The sequence below is a fragment of the Mercurialis annua genome, linkage group LG3 (genome assembly GCF_937616625.2).
Source record: "Mercurialis annua linkage group LG3, ddMerAnnu1.2, whole genome shotgun sequence".
NCBI lineage: Eukaryota > Viridiplantae > Streptophyta > Magnoliopsida > Malpighiales > Euphorbiaceae > Mercurialis > Mercurialis annua.
Window position 1 is genome coordinate 59,645,501 of NC_065572.1, and position 15,872 is coordinate 59,661,372.

General features: G+C 31.5%; 3 protein-coding genes across 3 annotated transcripts; 2 read left to right on the top strand and 1 right to left on the bottom strand.

Annotated features, from left to right (window-relative positions):
* Positions 1-1,901: 1,901 nt before the first annotated feature.
* LOC126674484 (beta-glucosidase 24-like) lies at positions 1,902-10,160 on the top strand. The gene is made up of 13 exons (XM_050368935.2): positions 1,902-2,022; positions 2,972-3,035; positions 3,806-3,864; positions 3,957-4,035; positions 6,940-7,017; positions 7,334-7,421; positions 7,544-7,793; positions 7,900-8,012; positions 8,214-8,437; positions 8,530-8,564; positions 8,824-8,926; positions 9,423-9,525; positions 9,818-10,160. The coding sequence occupies exons 1-13, from the start codon at positions 1,912-1,914 to the stop codon at positions 10,044-10,046; spliced, it is 1,536 nt and encodes a 511-aa protein (XP_050224892.1). The 5' UTR covers positions 1,902-1,911; the 3' UTR covers positions 10,047-10,160.
* Positions 10,161-12,917: 2,757 nt separating this feature from the next.
* LOC126672769 (uncharacterized) lies at positions 12,918-13,400 on the top strand. The gene has a single exon (XM_050366721.1). It carries the CDS (start codon positions 12,918-12,920, stop codon positions 13,398-13,400), a length of 483 nt encoding a protein of 160 aa, XP_050222678.1.
* Positions 13,401-13,493: 93 nt separating this feature from the next.
* Positions 13,494-15,511, bottom strand: LOC126672770 (uncharacterized). Its single transcript, XM_050366722.1, has 2 exons — positions 14,177-15,511; positions 13,494-13,523 (listed from the first exon to the last, which is right to left on the bottom strand). The coding sequence occupies exons 1-2, from the start codon at positions 15,509-15,511 to the stop codon at positions 13,494-13,496; spliced, it is 1,365 nt and encodes a 454-aa protein (XP_050222679.1).
* Positions 15,512-15,872: the final 361 nt, after the last annotated feature.

Here is a 15,872-nt window from a genome sequence, read left to right on the forward strand (position 1 = left end):
TTATAAGGTGATTTTTTTAAAGTAATTAGACCTAATTAATAAAATTCATAAAGATTTGCTATTTATAAAATAGTTAAGCCTAATATTAATCACAAGATCTTTTTGAAACAAAATTGTAAAGTCATCATTCAATTAACATAGTTTTATTTGCGTTTTAAAAATCGGACGGAACCGCCCAGTTCGACCGACAACCAGAGTCCGGTCCAGTATTGACCCCTAAAACCAAATTTGCGATTTAGCTCGGAAATGCCGGAAAAAACTGTAAAGAACAGGCAAATCGGAGAACCGGTTATTTTTCAAAACCGGCAAGTTTTCTCTAAATTAAATCTGTCTTCTATAGTCTTTCCGTAGTTATATCAATATTTTCTATATAGTAAATATGGTATTGTGTTGGTTTAGTTAAGAAAATGGAAGATGTGAGCTTACAAGGAAACTACAGGGAAAGAAGGTGGAAATTTGAAAGTAGAAATTTAAAACTAACAGCTGGTGAGAATAAGAGAGTAGAAGGAAAAGGAAATTAGGTTTAAAGAAAATTAATGGCTAGCATTACTAAGTAGTTCTGATCTAATGGCCGCAAGTTATCTCTAAATCTAAAAAAAATAAAAAGTTAATTTTTAAATTTACATAAAAGTCCATCTGACTTCAAATCTTTAACAAAAACTTACTTTTCGACATATCATTATTGTTTTGATGGGAGTTAAAAGCAATAACCCATTCACCTGTACTCTTTAACTTTTAATCATTCTATTTATCCGGTTGAACCAGTTGAACTGAAAACCAGTGGCCTCACCAGTTTGGCCACCGATTCGGTTTTTCAAACAAAGATTTTATCATTGAAAATCATAAGCTTCACTATCGGACAGTGGAGGATATAGTCAAGCAATCCAAGGGCTGAGAAAACATGAGTTAGTTGGTTCTATATTATATATCTTTTCATGATCTGAACCTTCTTTAAACTTTACTATTTTGTTAGCGTGTGTATGTTGCCTTTCATATCTAAAAGACAAAAGACTTGTATTTACTTTAATTTTTGTGATTATGTTGCCTTTCATATCTAAAATGACAAAAGACTTGTACATACTTTAAATTTTTATTTGTATGGTCTTTTTCTACTCAAAGCTTTTTTATTCAATTTTTTTTTTCGATAAATGAGCAATTTTATCAGCACATCTACAAGACTAGATGGCAAATAATTTAAAAAAAAATTGGAATTCTTCAAGTTCATTTTGAACTTAAAGGGGGTCATAATCATAATCTAAACCGTTCATTATAAGATAAACGGTGCAGGTCAATTTGCTACAATTTTAATCAAATTAATCTACACCTTATAATGAACCGTATAAATCGTGAATATTACCCCCTTAAATTCAAATTAACTTGAGAGAATTCCAATCCTTTACAGCGAATAAGAATAATTATGAAAAAATTTAAACTTCTAAAAATAATAAAAAAAACCCTAATTATAGGACTTATAATACTCCACCGCTCTGCAAATGCAATTATACACGAGGAACTTAACGTCTGTATTCAATAGACTCTTCTACTTATAAATTTCTATTTATCTAGTCTCTTTCTAAATTTGATGATGCGGTCTATTTTGCCAAAATATCATGTTAGTTGGACATTTCAATTCAGTTTCACGTGTATTCCACAGAGTAGTATACTGCACGCTATTCCATTTAAAAGAAACTTAAAAGAATCTAAAATAAATTAAATATAAGAATTAGATCAAAAATAAATTTTGAAAAAGAAAATTAAATAAATGAAATTTTGAAGAAACAGGGACGTAAATATGGTCTTGGCCCTATTTCATTGACGTGAACAAGTAGACCCTTGTCCTTGAGAAATTGCTATATAAATGGAGAATTGCCATGAGAAATGTACACCAAAGTTTAAAAGAAACAAAGCATTATGGAGACAGTCATTACTTCCCAAGATACTTCTCCTGAGGATCTTCCGATATTTGATTGTTCTTCTTTTCCAGATGGTTTTATTTGGGGAACGGCCTTGTCTGCTTATCAGGTATCAATTTGAGGATAAAAATGATAGATTGAAATTTTAAATTCAAATTCAAAATTTTATTCTCATAATTTGAGAGTACTAACTGGACCTCAATATATTGGGTAATAAATCATGTTGATATTTATACTATTATTTCATTATATTTTGGTGACCAAACTTTAATTTGTTTAATTCTTTTATTAGACTTTAATTCCGTGCTAATATGAATTTTTCGGCCGGAAATTCTAACGCGGCGGCCACATTTTATTTCATTTTTTATTTGTATTTTTTTTTTTGAAAATTCGTCATTCATACATAATTTTAATTAAGCATTGAATTTTTAAACTAGTTATACATATATGTAGAAGTTTTGAGCAAAACAAAATAAAATTTGGCAGCCGTGTATTCAATTCATGTTGAAAATCTCCCGTCGAAACAAAATCAGAGTTTAATAACTAAATTTAATAACTAAAATTGGAACGAACCAAAATCTGGCCACTAAAAAGTTATACAGTAGTTTAAATTTTGTGAGGATCAATGCGGTCCAAGCTTATTGGTTTGTCTATATTAGTGGAGGAATATTTATTCCACACAACGGATGTGCCACGTCATTTTTACAACAAGCTAATAATCATTTGCGATAGGGAATCTTTTGTTATTGCTTATTTTTTTTATCATTAAACATTAACGCCTCATTGGTTTATTGCACGAATGACGGGGCGCAACCGTTGCGTTGTATGATTATTCTTAGTGGACACATCGAAAACATGAGAAATTTCTGCTTAAAAACTCCTAAGAGTAATTTTGTAGCAAATAATTTAGTAAAGAAAAGCTTAATACCGTAATATTTTATTGTTGTTATGATGAGAAAGGTTAAAAAAATTTAATTTCTATTAAAGTATGTACCTACATATTGAAATTTGAGTTTAACAAAATGATTAGTTATATAGCTTTTGTGAAATATTTTCAGACTGAAGGTGCAGCTGAGAAAAGAGGAGTTCACACATGGGATACATTTACTCATGATTATCCAGGTTATTTTTTAGGTTAAATATGTTTATAGTTAGTGAAGTATATATTCTTTTTATAAAGTGGTTATCGAATTATGAAAAATTATGAAGCAGTTATAAAACTATTATATATTTATAAAACAGTAACCGAACTATAAAAAATTATATAAAATTTATCTGACTATAGTCTTTTTAATAATATAATTACCGAACTATGATTAGTTTACAAAATAATTGATGGATTGTTGCATGATTGTACAATCTTTTCTTATTCGCATTTATAGTTTGGTAACTGTTTTATAAAAAATTATAGTTCGGTAATTTTTTTTATAATTTTTTTGATAACTATTTTGTAAAATTTAATAGTCTGGTAACGGTTTTATAAATTTTTATAATTCAATAACTATTTTATAAAAAAAACTATAATTCGATAAACACATAAATATTCACTACAAGAAATACTAGAATTAGCAGCAAACATTTTTGCTGCTAATAGTACTAAAATTGTTACTATTAACATATAGCAATAAAAAAAAAATTGTGGCATGTTGCTGCTAATAAAACGTTGCCTTAAATAATTGGTAACAAAATTTGCTGTATAATGTTGCTATAACTTGATTAATGGCAGCAACTTTTTAAATTAATGCTGCAAAATGTTTTTTAGCAGCAAAAAAAATTAGCTGCAAAACATTTTGTTGCCATATACAGAATTTTTTATAGTGATTTAATTTTTTTTCTTTTTTCTCTGCTCCCTCTTAGTGGTATACAATTAAACATGTTTGTAATTGTTTCAGAAAGGATAACCGATGGCAGCAATGGAGATATTGCAACTGAATTTTATTATAATTTTCAAGTAAGAGATTTTTGATCAAATTTTTTATACTATGAATATACTATAATTTTTTATACTATGAATATGATCAATAGTGAATATTGTTCCTGCAGAAAGATATTGAAATAATGAATAAACGGATGGGTATGAATGCTTTTAGATTTTCCGTTGCATGGTCAAGAATAATACCTAGTAAGTACTATAATATTCGATAAATATATTATCTCTTTCTTCCGTTCCAATTTATATTAATTTTCTTTGACGATTAGGTATTATATATTTATATAGTTGCTCCATCCTTTTCCATAATTCTTACCAATATTTATATGGCTTAACCTAAGGCCATGTACTTTTAATTTTTTAATTATTTTATCTCTTTTAAATTTGTTATTCGACATGTTTGTACTATTTGATTTTTATTTTATAGATCTTTTTAAGATTAATTGCAAATTCATACACGAACTTTACCCTAATTTGTAATTACAACATAAACTTTGAAACTTGGCAATGTTAGTAACCAACTTTACACTTTTGGCAAATCGATACACCAAATACGAAAAACACTAACGTAGACATTGTAATATACTGCCGTGTGTCATTACGTGATTGGTCGGTGTACCAATTTGTCAAAAATGAAAGTTGGTTACTAACATTCCCAAGTTTCGAAGTTTATATTGTAATTGCAAATTAGGGTAAAGTTCGTGTATGCATTTGCAATTACCCATCTTTTTATGGACGAAATTATTGCTCATTTTTTGTTAAGCAACTAACAATTTTTACATAAAAATGATAAAAAGGCCTAATATTTTTAATTTTTAGTTTATTTGATCCTCTTTTAAGTATTTTCATCTAACAAGTCTATATATTTAAAAAAAAATTATTTATCTTGATTCATCTTCCAAATTTGATGATGTGTCATATTTTATCTAAAAATCGAGTAGGCCAATATTTAAAATAGAATAAAAATTTGCTTCTGCCTAGGCAGCAGGTCATTCGTGCAACCTGTGTGCTGGCAGCCTCTCAGGCTGCCAGCACACAATGTTATAATTGTTTTCTGAACTGGTTAATGAGTCAGTTCAATATTGATTAGTTTACCATTTCAGTCCTCAAATTTTAACATACACCATTATTTGATCTAAAACTTTTTTTATAAATCATTTGAACAAAATTACGAAAGCTAAAACTGAATTTTGTTAAATTCACATAGTTAATGCAAGCGATTCCAAGTGGGTTCGTTCTTAATTAAATTTAATTAGCAGATGCATGTATGAAGATATTAATTATTGCTGCAAATGATGGTACCCAAAGTGTAATGATTAATTCATTTTTATTTAAGATTTGTTTGTTTTGATTTCAGATTTCAATAAGATTTGAGATAATAGGAAACTGGTTATTATATTTTGATCATAAGAGATATTAATTACAAATTATATATAAAATATTTGATTAAACAGAAAGTGATAATGAAAATACTAATTATATATGAAGTATTTACGAGTTTGTTCTGGCCATTAGCGCCAAAACCTTAAGTTCTGCAAATTTAATAGTACATACCTGGTTTTTGGACATTCAAGTTGGATTTGGTATATATATGAGCTTTAACCATAATATGGTGGCCATTTGTAATGAAATTAATCAGAATTAATTTCACTCTCGTAATTCAGTTAAAATAATGGTTGCTTTAAAAATATAGGGACTAAAGTGGTTAATTAATAGCTACCGGAATGATTAATTAACCATTTCATTAAAAATTTACTAACACGCCTTGAAGACTGCCAACACATAGGTTGAAGGAACTTCCTACTGCCTAGACAGCAGGAAAATTTTGTTCTTTGAAATTGGCCTCACACTTTTCACAGTGAGTGTAATGCACACTCCTCATCCAAAAGAGAACCTACAAATTTCAAATAAAATAAATATAAAAACTAGAAAAACTTAATATTTTAAAAAAATCACATAAATAAAATATGTAAAATAAATTTATTTTAAGATGGATTCCGCATATCAATATTTTTATAAGCCTACATGCAAACTTGTAAGATATCAACCTACTTCTACTGAACTACTACTATTATGATATAATATAATCTCACAAAAAAAATCAACCTTTTATCCTTCTCAATTGCACCCTTAAAATCGCCAATTATACCTAAATATACACATTTGGATTTCAATTGTATCCAATTTTGTAAATTAGACTCTTTTTCATTCGAAAAAAATTAAAAAAAAATGATAAATGAATTATTTGAACTCTTTTTCATTTGAACAATTCAAAATGAATGACTTGTTGGAACCATTTTTAATGAGAAAGAGGTCAATTTAGTACTTATGGATACAGTTGAAAGTGAAAAGTGTGAATTTTGATACAATTGTTGATTTTACAGCGTCAGGGTGATATTGAAACAGGGGATAAAAAGTCGAGATTTTTGGAGATATTATGCCTAAAGTATATAATATTTGTATTACTAAAAAAATAAATATATTTCCAAATTCAACAAAATCTCTAACTAATTTAATATTAATTATGCATAAAACACTATATTATAATTATAATATATTTAATCCAACTCATAAAATTATCTTTATCTAACAAAACTCTAACTAATTTAACATTTATTATAATGTTAAAATATATTAGTATAATTATAACAAATTTAATTAGTATAATTAATATAATAAATAATTTTAATCCGACTCACATATATTTTCTAATTCAACAAAAATTCTAACTAATTTAAGATTAAGTGTAAATAAAACACAATATCATTTAAAACAAACTTAATACAACTCACAATATATTTTCCAATCCAACAAACTCTAACTAATTTAATTTTGATAATATATAATACATTGATAATGGTATAATTATAATAAATGTAATAAATTATATATAAATATTATTGAAGTCAATTAATTTTAAAATTAATAAATTAAAATATTTTTTTCTAACGAAAACTCTAATTAATATAATATTGATTACAAATAAAATATATTTGCATAGTTATTAATGAGTTTGATTAGTATATAAATTTACGAGTCACATTACGATCCACCTACGTAACACGTAATATGAAGCTATTCTTTTATAAAATGCAGGTGGGAAAATAAGTGAAGGAATAAGCGAGGAAGGAATCGACTTTTACAATAAAGTTATCGATGAAACTATACACAATGGTACAACTTTTTAAATTTTCTATGAGTTCCATTTTAATTTTAGAATGTCTCATTTTAAAAGGTTTAATTTTATTATTGCTATTTTATAAATTCACTATAGTTTTGGAGATGTAAATTCATTTTCCCATTTTCAAATAATAAAATAATAATTAATATTCAGCATAATAATTGTATACAAATACTTTATCACAAACGATGTGGCGCCATTTTACTTACTATCGGTCCTTTTCAAAGGTGTATTATTTAAATTAAAAATAAAATCTATTGATTATATATATTTGTAATTAAATCCTCTATTGTGAAATGTGATATGCAGGAATGGTGCCTTTTGTAACCATATTTCATTGGGATGTTCCTCAAGATATTGAAGATAGCTATGGTGGATTTAGAAGCCATAACATAGTGTAAGCATGAAATTCATCACTTTGCTTCTACCTTAAGTTTAGAGATCAAATTTCTATTCTTCTTTTATAGGTTGATGGCTTGATTTTATAATGTTTTTTCTAATTTTGTGAACTTATAATAGATCCGATTACAACGATTATGCGGAACTTTGCTTTAAAAGATTCGGGGATAGAGTGAAGAATTGGATCACTTTCAACGAACCCCATATTTTCATTTGGCAAGGCTATGATTTGGGTGTTTTGGCTCCAGGCCGAGGTTCAGCTTGGGTTAATCCAGCATGCGTTGCAGGAGACTCAGGAACTGAACCTTACATAGTGGCTCATAATTTACTCCTTGCTCATGCAGCAGCTGTTGCAACATATAAGAAACATGTACTTAAGTAAAAATGTTACGTAAAATGTTTATTACCATTACAAATATTTCAATTAATGCTAGATAAAAACATAATAAATTATCTTCTTGTTCTTACAATTGTAGGGTTTTGATGGCAAGATTGGTATAACACTTGATATAACATGGGCAAAACCTTACTCCGCCAGTGCAGACGATCTTCAATCTGTCTACCGATACCTTGATTTTGAGTTTGGTTGGTTAGTATTACTTGCCACATAAGCTATATACATTTTTTTCTTATAATTAGAAAGGGAAAAACGCTTGTGGGAGGAATTGAACTACGACCTTAACAGTTTGTTGTCCAGCGCTTATATCATTTGAGCTACAGCTCATTGGTATATCCATTTATTCGATTAACGATATGATCTGATGACATAAATTTTTTATTATGTTCGCAGGTTTATGAAACCCATAACGCACGGTGACTATCCAAGTATAATGCGAGAGTTAGTTGGAGATCGATTGCCAGTTTTTAATGAAACTGAATCCAACTCTTTAAAAGGATCTTATGATTTTATTGGTATAAACTACTATACTTCAACTTATCCCTCTGCCAATGTCATAGTTGATCCTGATCCGACTCATATTCGATATACAACCGATATGTCTGTTAGTTTGACGAGTAAGTAGTTTTATCAATATCGGTTAATTATATAATTTTTTTTTTTAATGAACGTTATAATTTATCTTCAAATATCCATCTTTTTGTTATAGAGTGTGATATAAATGGACAAAGCATTGGTTTCCAGGTTAGTGTTTACTTTTTTTCCTGTTTGCATTAGACATTGAATCTCTTATTAAAAAACTTTAATATTTGTGTATCAATTGTTATGATTGATGTGGTAATTTGATACATTTTCTTATTTATACAATATGTTTGTGGGAAGGGATCATAAATTAGCACATTAACATCAAACTAATCTAATCGAAAACAAATGATTGTATATAATTGATAGATAAAAGTATTTTTTAAAATAATTTAAAAAACTTATTTACGTACATTTGCAGGCTTCTCCATCTTGGTTGTATGTTGCTCCTGAAGGATTTGAAACCGCTCTAATATATGTCAAAAATGAATATGGGAATCCAATCATTTATATAACTGAAAATGGTAAGTCCTTTTTGAAGAAAATAAAAATTATTAATTAATTTAACTCTATTAAAAATTTATGGTCTAAAATATTGATATGGCATATCATATATTTGAGTTCATGTATTTATTTTGGTTTTAGCATTAGATCTTCTATATTTTTATTTGTCAATATTGAGCTTTTATACTTTTAATTTTATAAATATTGGATGCCTCCATCATAGTATGTGTTACTATTTGTCAATACATATGAAAAAGAAATCTAAATTAGGTACTTAATATAAAACAAAACTGAAAGTGCAAGGACTAACTTTTAAATAGAGTTAAAATATAAAAAAATATAGAAAATTTATAACAGTTACACTAAAATCAGGTGAAGTGCACATACGTATTTTATTTCCGTAATGGAGGGACCTAATGTATATAAAATTTAAAGTGTAGGAATTCAATATTAATAAACAAAAATATAGAAATTCAAATATCTATTTTACATATTTGAAATTGTAAATATGTTCAGGAATTGGTGATCCGGTAGGTCTTTCTCCATCAGATGCTCTTAAAGATATATGGAGAATATCATATCATACTCTGCATTTGTGGAAACTGCTTAGAGCAATTTGGTGAGTTCAAGTATTATTTCAAATTTTAAATTTGTTGTAAATGGATAAAATTTCTTATTATTATTATGATATAAAACATTTAACTAATTTTTATTGTTTTGACACATTAGTAACTGAAAATGACTTAAAAGCTCTTGTTTAATATCTCTTTGAAATGTTAAAAGTTAAGTAAAAATAAAAATTAGAAAATAAATAGTGGATCCATAAAAGTTCACATACCAATAGTATACTTTTTTCTATTATTATTATTATTATTATTAATATTATTATTATTATTAATTTTGTTTTGCAGTGATCACAAAGTCAGAGTAAAGGGGTATTTTGCTTGGTCATTCATAGATAATTTTGAATGGACAAATGGGTATACCGTAAGAATGGGGTTCTATGCTACAGATACGAAGCTGATAAGAACTCCAAAATGGTCTGTTAATTGGTTTGAGAGATTCTTGAAACACAATAATGCCATTGGTGGTACCAAATACAGTTTTCCACTGTATTTAAAGGATAAACAAAAAAATTAAGATACATATATATTTATTCTTATTTAGGGGATAAACAAAAAACTTAAGATATATATGCTCTGTTTTGAAGGAATGTTTGTAATAATAGAAAGAACGGATAATCTTTCAAAATGTTATCTATCTTGTTTCCTTTCAAATAAATCCTTACAAAAATAGTCCAATTATAAAGATGGGGACATCTAAGGTGAGAGAATTTTTTAGGTAGGTGATCCATATATTTGGATTTCTGCATTGTAAAACCTTTTTGCATTGAAACCTTTCATTTTTATTTATCAATTTTTAATTATTATATTTTTAATTTTGAAGATATTCGGTTAAGTTTTTTGTCATAGAAATAAAGTATGTGTACCACGCGTTGTTTGCGAGATTGAGATAAAAAAATTTACTTGTTTTTTAGTATTAATCTTTTTACAAAATAAATTTATCTACCCACGACCTTAGTATTTTTAGCAAATGTTTTCTGATAATGTTGAAAATTCCAATTGATGTGCCATATTTTCTATCTATTGTTGAGTGATGTTTAATTTGGCATTAGTTTTAATAATGGTTGGAATGTCTATTGTACAAAGTGTTGTTTGTCAGCATAAATCGATAAGATTAGGGTGAACCGACAATTAAGCAAGCCGTTCAAATTGATACATGTTGAAAGTTTGATGTGATTCATTGATTTTTTGTCCTAAATTTTAAAATTTGTTATTTGTCACATTTTGGCATGATTGACAATTTCTTGTATGGTTGGGAAAACATGGTAGTTCACTACAGATTTTGAGAGTTTTGAACTTAAAAATTATAATTTTTTGTGTTGTGTGAATTGATTACGCGCTTAATTTCTAGAATATGAATTGTATCCGTTTAAAATTAGATGAGTTTATAGCGTGAAAAAATAATGGCATATAGGATTACATCTTTTTGGGATATAATCAAAGTTGATATTATTAAAGCTACTCAGGAGGCCTTCACTTCTGGTAAGATTCTGAGACAAACTAATGCTACTTCTATTATTGTTGTGCCTAAAAATGCTGATGCTGATAGTCTCATTGATTTTAGGCCTACAACTTGTTGTAATGTCATTTACAAAATTGTTACTAAGGTCAATTTTGCTGAACTAAGTCCTTCTTCTTTTTTTAACCCTTAGTAGATTACAAGAGAAGCTACTAAGTAATAATTTGAATGGAAGCACTATCAAGGCGAAATCTCTGTTTTGCCGATTGAACCACCCGATGAGCGTCCTTGTTAGCGTCTCGTTTTATCTATTTGAAGTGGCAATGATCAAGAAGGTTGAAGTTAGCCATATATCTTGACAGATTCCCCATGCTATAGCTAATTGGCATTCCTTTCCATTAATCGAATTGGAGACCTGAATGGCATCTCCCTTGAAAATCACTTTTCGCCACCCCATATGCTTTGCCCATATCATTGCTTCCCGTAGCGCAAGAAACTCTAGTGTCCCTGGATCCCAGATACCTCGGAAGGACCTTGCAAAATTACCTATCACCTCTCCCCTCCTGTTCTTTGCAATGGCAGCAACTGAGCCCGCTTTAAGCTCCTGCATGGTACCCCCATCATATTCAATCCTTATGGCGTCTTGTCGTTCGTCATCTAGAATCCTACTGACATTAGACGCCCTTCTTGAGGTGTCGTTTCCACAATTCCCAGCCCCTTCACCCCTATTTTTGTCAACTATTTGAGCATCCTCATATTCCTGTCTGTACTGAACTGCATGAGCTTTAGTTTCTTCCACAGTCCAATCCTTATTTGTGAATATTTTGGCATTTCTGAACTAAGTCCTTCACTTATGCATCTTATCTCCCAAAAAATCAGTATGCTTTTGTCCTTAAAAGATCAATTGCTCATAATATTATGTTAGCTCATGAGTTGGTTAAAAACTACCACAAGAAAGGTCCTCCTAAGTGTCTTCTAAAAATTGATCTTAAAAAAACTTATGATTCCATCTCTTGAAATTTTATTAAAGAAATGCTCATTGGCCTAAACTTTCCTAGAAAACTCATTTCCCTTATCATGTATTGCGTTAGGACTACTAGATTCTCTATCCAGTGGAATGGCACTGTTGGGAATAAATTTTTCTCTAGAAAAGGGTTTAGACAGTAGGGCCCTATGTCCCCCCCTCTTGTTTGTTCTTTGTATGGATTATATGTCTATGAATATTTCTAAAACTGATTCTGAGTTTCAATTCCACTATGAGTGTAAAAACCTTAAAGTTAATCATTTGATTTTTACTGATGATGTCTTACTTTTCTGCTATAGGAATCTGAAGTCTGTCTCCTTCCTCATGGAAAACTTTAAAGCTAAACAGGATTCGAAGGCATTATAAATAAAATTACTAGCAGGATTCATAGTTGGGCCAGTAGATTTTTATCTTATGCTGGTAGAATTCAATTGATTAACTATGTGTTAATGAGTATGCATGTGTTTTGGGCATCTATTTTAATTCTTCCTAAGAGCATCATTAGAGAGATTCAAAGGATCTGCTCTAGATTCTTATGGACTGGTAAGGAAGAGGGTAGGTACACTGCAATGGTAGCTTAGAGTGAAATTCCTAAGCGTAAAAAAGAAAGGTGGCTTTGTGTGAAAGATATCCATTCGTGGAATAAAGCAGCCATCAAAAAGCATATATGGCACATCTACAACAATTCAGATTCTCTATGGGTTAAGTGGGTTAAAGCCAACAAGATGAAAAATAGCAGTTTCTGGGGTATCAACAGTAATGAGAAAGCTAGTTGGATTTTGAGGGGCATTCTTAACATTAGGAATGAAGCTAAAAAAGTCCTGGAGTTCAAGTTGGAAGATGGTAAAAACACATATTTTTAGAAAGATCCTTGGTTACATGGGTCTTCTCTTCTTATGATTAAAATGAGAGACTCAGACATCCCTAAAAACACTACTATAGCCAGCTTATGGAGGAACGATAGTTGGGTTCTCCCTGATCCTAAAGATGAGGCTATTGAGGAAGCCTGGGATTATGTGAAGAACAATTTTACTGTTAGAAGGGGGTATGAGGATATGATGAAGTGGAAAGTTATTTATCAGAATAAATTCTCCATAGACAGAACTCGGAAAATGATTAGGGAGCAAAATATGAATCAATCTTGGTTCAGAGTGGTGTGGGGATACAATTCCATACCCAGAAACAATTTTATTATGTGGTTAGCCATTAAAAGGAGATTGAAGACCAAGAATAAGCTTAAGAAATGGGGAGTGATCCCTGATGATATTTGTGTCATGTGCAACAAGGAGGTGGAAACTATAGACCATTGTCTTTATGAGTGTGACTTTGCAAAAGCAGTTTGGAACAGATTGAAGCCTATATGCAGAATTCATCAAATTAACTCATAGAGAAGAGTTGTCAGCTGGTTCTGTAGGAAAGTTAATGGGAAAAGCAAAATAGCCAACTTCAGAAGGGTTACTTTGGCTGCTATCACCTATTTTTTATGGAATGCGAGGAATAGGAAGATCTTCCTAAAATAAAATAAAAAGGCCTGAGAGTATAGTCAAGAAGGTCAAAGATATTTTACTTGATAAGTTTAAAATTTATAACACTAATAGCACTTTAGACATCATGATTAATGAGACTCGGCGGTTTGTTATTTAAGTTGGTTGTTGTTGGAATTGTGGAGGTTTCTCTGGTTTGGCTTGTCAAGGATGGGATTTGCTATGGCTTGAGGCTTTTGTAACAGGTCTTAGTGTCACGACCCAATCTCAGGGCCGAGACCGGCGCTAGGGAATGGGAGTGGTTGCTCCGAAACCCGTAGCAAGCCTCAAAACGTAAAATAATTTTTTGCAATTCATAAACGTCATGCATGACAGACATAAACACGTGTCATGCTGGAAACATATGCCAGGCATACATATCCTCTGGCAGTCTCAGATATCAAACGCAGCAAGCATAAAACATTTAAAACTTTAAAACATTAAAGTTATATTTACAGAAAACCATATATCACAAACTGGCTTACAAAACACCTATCTAATGCAGCTCTAAGAGTAAGGTATTGTTTTTTTACATACTTTCAAAAATACAGACTTCTGGAAGTAGGATAGAAGTCCGTTATGTCAAAAGCGTCCTCATGGGGGACTGATAAGCCATGACTATCTCCCTCTGAAAAACACACGCTTCTGAATTTCTTAGCATTTGGTGCACCTGGGCTAACTGAGTAGACTGTTCTCGCAGCTTTCTTTCTTGTAGTATTGTTGTCTCCTCCGGTCGATCCGCCCATTATTACGTTAACCACGCCTGTTGGCTCTGGTCTGGGTCTTCTGGCGGTTTCTTCTTTCCGCTCTTTCTTTCTTTCTGATTCCGCCTCTCTGGCTTCGGTATCCCTTTTTACGAACTGGGAAAGGGATCCCCTTTCTATCAGCTTTTCTATCTCTTCCTTCAGGTGCCAGCATTCATCTGTGGTGTGGCCGTTGTCTCTGTGAAATTCACAATATTTGCTGTTGTCTCTTTTGCTGGCTGATGCAGCGTTCATCTTCCTTGGCCATCTGACCTTCTCTCGGCTGTCTTTTACCCAAAACAGTACGTTGGTTCTGGTTGTGTTTAGGGGCGTATATCGCCTATCTTCGTCTTTTTTCCTTTTGTTTCTGAAATGGTCGTTGCCTTTCTCGCCGAACCTCTTTCCTGTGGGCGATCTGTCCCCATTTCTTCTTTCTGCAAATGTTCGTTCTTCTACCCGTCCAAGGCGATTCTCTATCTCTCTCTGGCCATCGTCCACTCTGATTTGTGTATGTGCGATGGTCATCAGTGTGGTAAAAGATTTTGGTGATTTAGCCAACAATTCCTTTCGTAGGTCGGAGTTGGTAGTTCCATTGAGTAATGCTGTGTAGGCGATCTCCTGGCTCAGGTCTTCTATCTGCATCGCCTCCTTATTGAATCTTTCTACATACTTCCTGAGTGTCTCTCCTTCCCATTGCATGATGGCTAGCAGGTCTGTGGATAGCTTCTTTTGAGGGATGCATGCTACGAATCTAGCCTGGAAAAGTCCTGAGAATTGTTTGAACGTCAGCACTGATCCTGGCTTTAAACTTTGGTACCATTCCTGCGCCAGACCTTTTAAGGTAGTAGGAAAAAGCTTGCACAGTACGTGATCTAAGTTTGTCTGAACATTGATCACCGCTTGGAATTTGTGAATATGGCTTTTGGGACAGCCTGTTCCATCGTATGATTCTAAATTTGGAGGGTATCTGAACTTTGTAGGGAACTCGTGAGAGATGATGAAATCTGCAAGTGGTGAGTCACTTCGAAGAGAGATGTCTACGTCTTCACATCTTATTCCAAGCCTGCTCATGACTTGGCGGACTTTTTCCTCCAGATGCTCTTCTCCGTCTTTGAGGGTGTGTTGTTCATCCATCCAACGTTCCTCGTCTGGAATTACTATGGGGGCGTTTTGTTTCTTTGCGGAATTTTCCGGGGCACCTTCCTTTCGCATCGGTTCTTTTCCCTTGTCCATGGTTGACGTTGACTTCTGTACTGGTGATTTCGCTGATCCCTGCTCTGGCGATTTTAACGAGATACTCTGTTTGATGTCTTTGAGTAGACTGGTGATTTCTAGGAAAGCCTTGAACATTGCTTGGTTGTTGATTGGCTCTTCATCAGGTGCTGTGGTTATCGGAGGTATCGTCTGTCTTATCGCCAGGGGGTCGCTGGTTTCTCCTTCTTCGCTGGTTGGGGGGAACAGATTTAGGGCCGGTGGTTCTGTTTCCCTGTCTTCTCTGTTGGTAGCTGGTAGGGTATTATCTCGTAGGGGATCCATTCTTGAAAAAGCAAATTCTGAAAAAGTATCTAAAAGGAACGACGAAACTGATAAGTTC

Excerpts from the sequence above, each read along its gene's own strand:
- LOC126674484 (XM_050368935.2), top strand. The coding sequence starts at position 1,912 with ATGGAGACAGTCATTACTTCCCAAGATACTTCTCCTGAGGATCTTCCG. Across the intron at positions 2,023-2,971 it reads CGGCCTTGTCTGCTTATCAG|ACTGAAGGTGCAGCTGAGAA; the intron begins GTATCAATTTGA and ends AAATATTTTCAG. Across the intron at positions 9,526-9,817 it reads AAACTGCTTAGAGCAATTTG|TGATCACAAAGTCAGAGTAA; the intron begins GTGAGTTCAAGT and ends TTTGTTTTGCAG.
- LOC126672770 (XM_050366722.1), bottom strand. The coding sequence starts at position 15,511 with ATGGACAAGGGAAAAGAACCGATGCGAAAGGAAGGTGCCCCGGAAAAT. Across the intron at positions 13,524-14,176 it reads ATGCTAAGAAATTCAGAAGC|GAAGATCTTCCTATTCCTCG; the intron begins GTGTGTTTTTCA and ends ATTTTATTTTAG.
- LOC126672769 (XM_050366721.1), top strand. The coding sequence starts at position 12,918 with ATGAGAGACTCAGACATCCCTAAAAACACTACTATAGCCAGCTTATGG.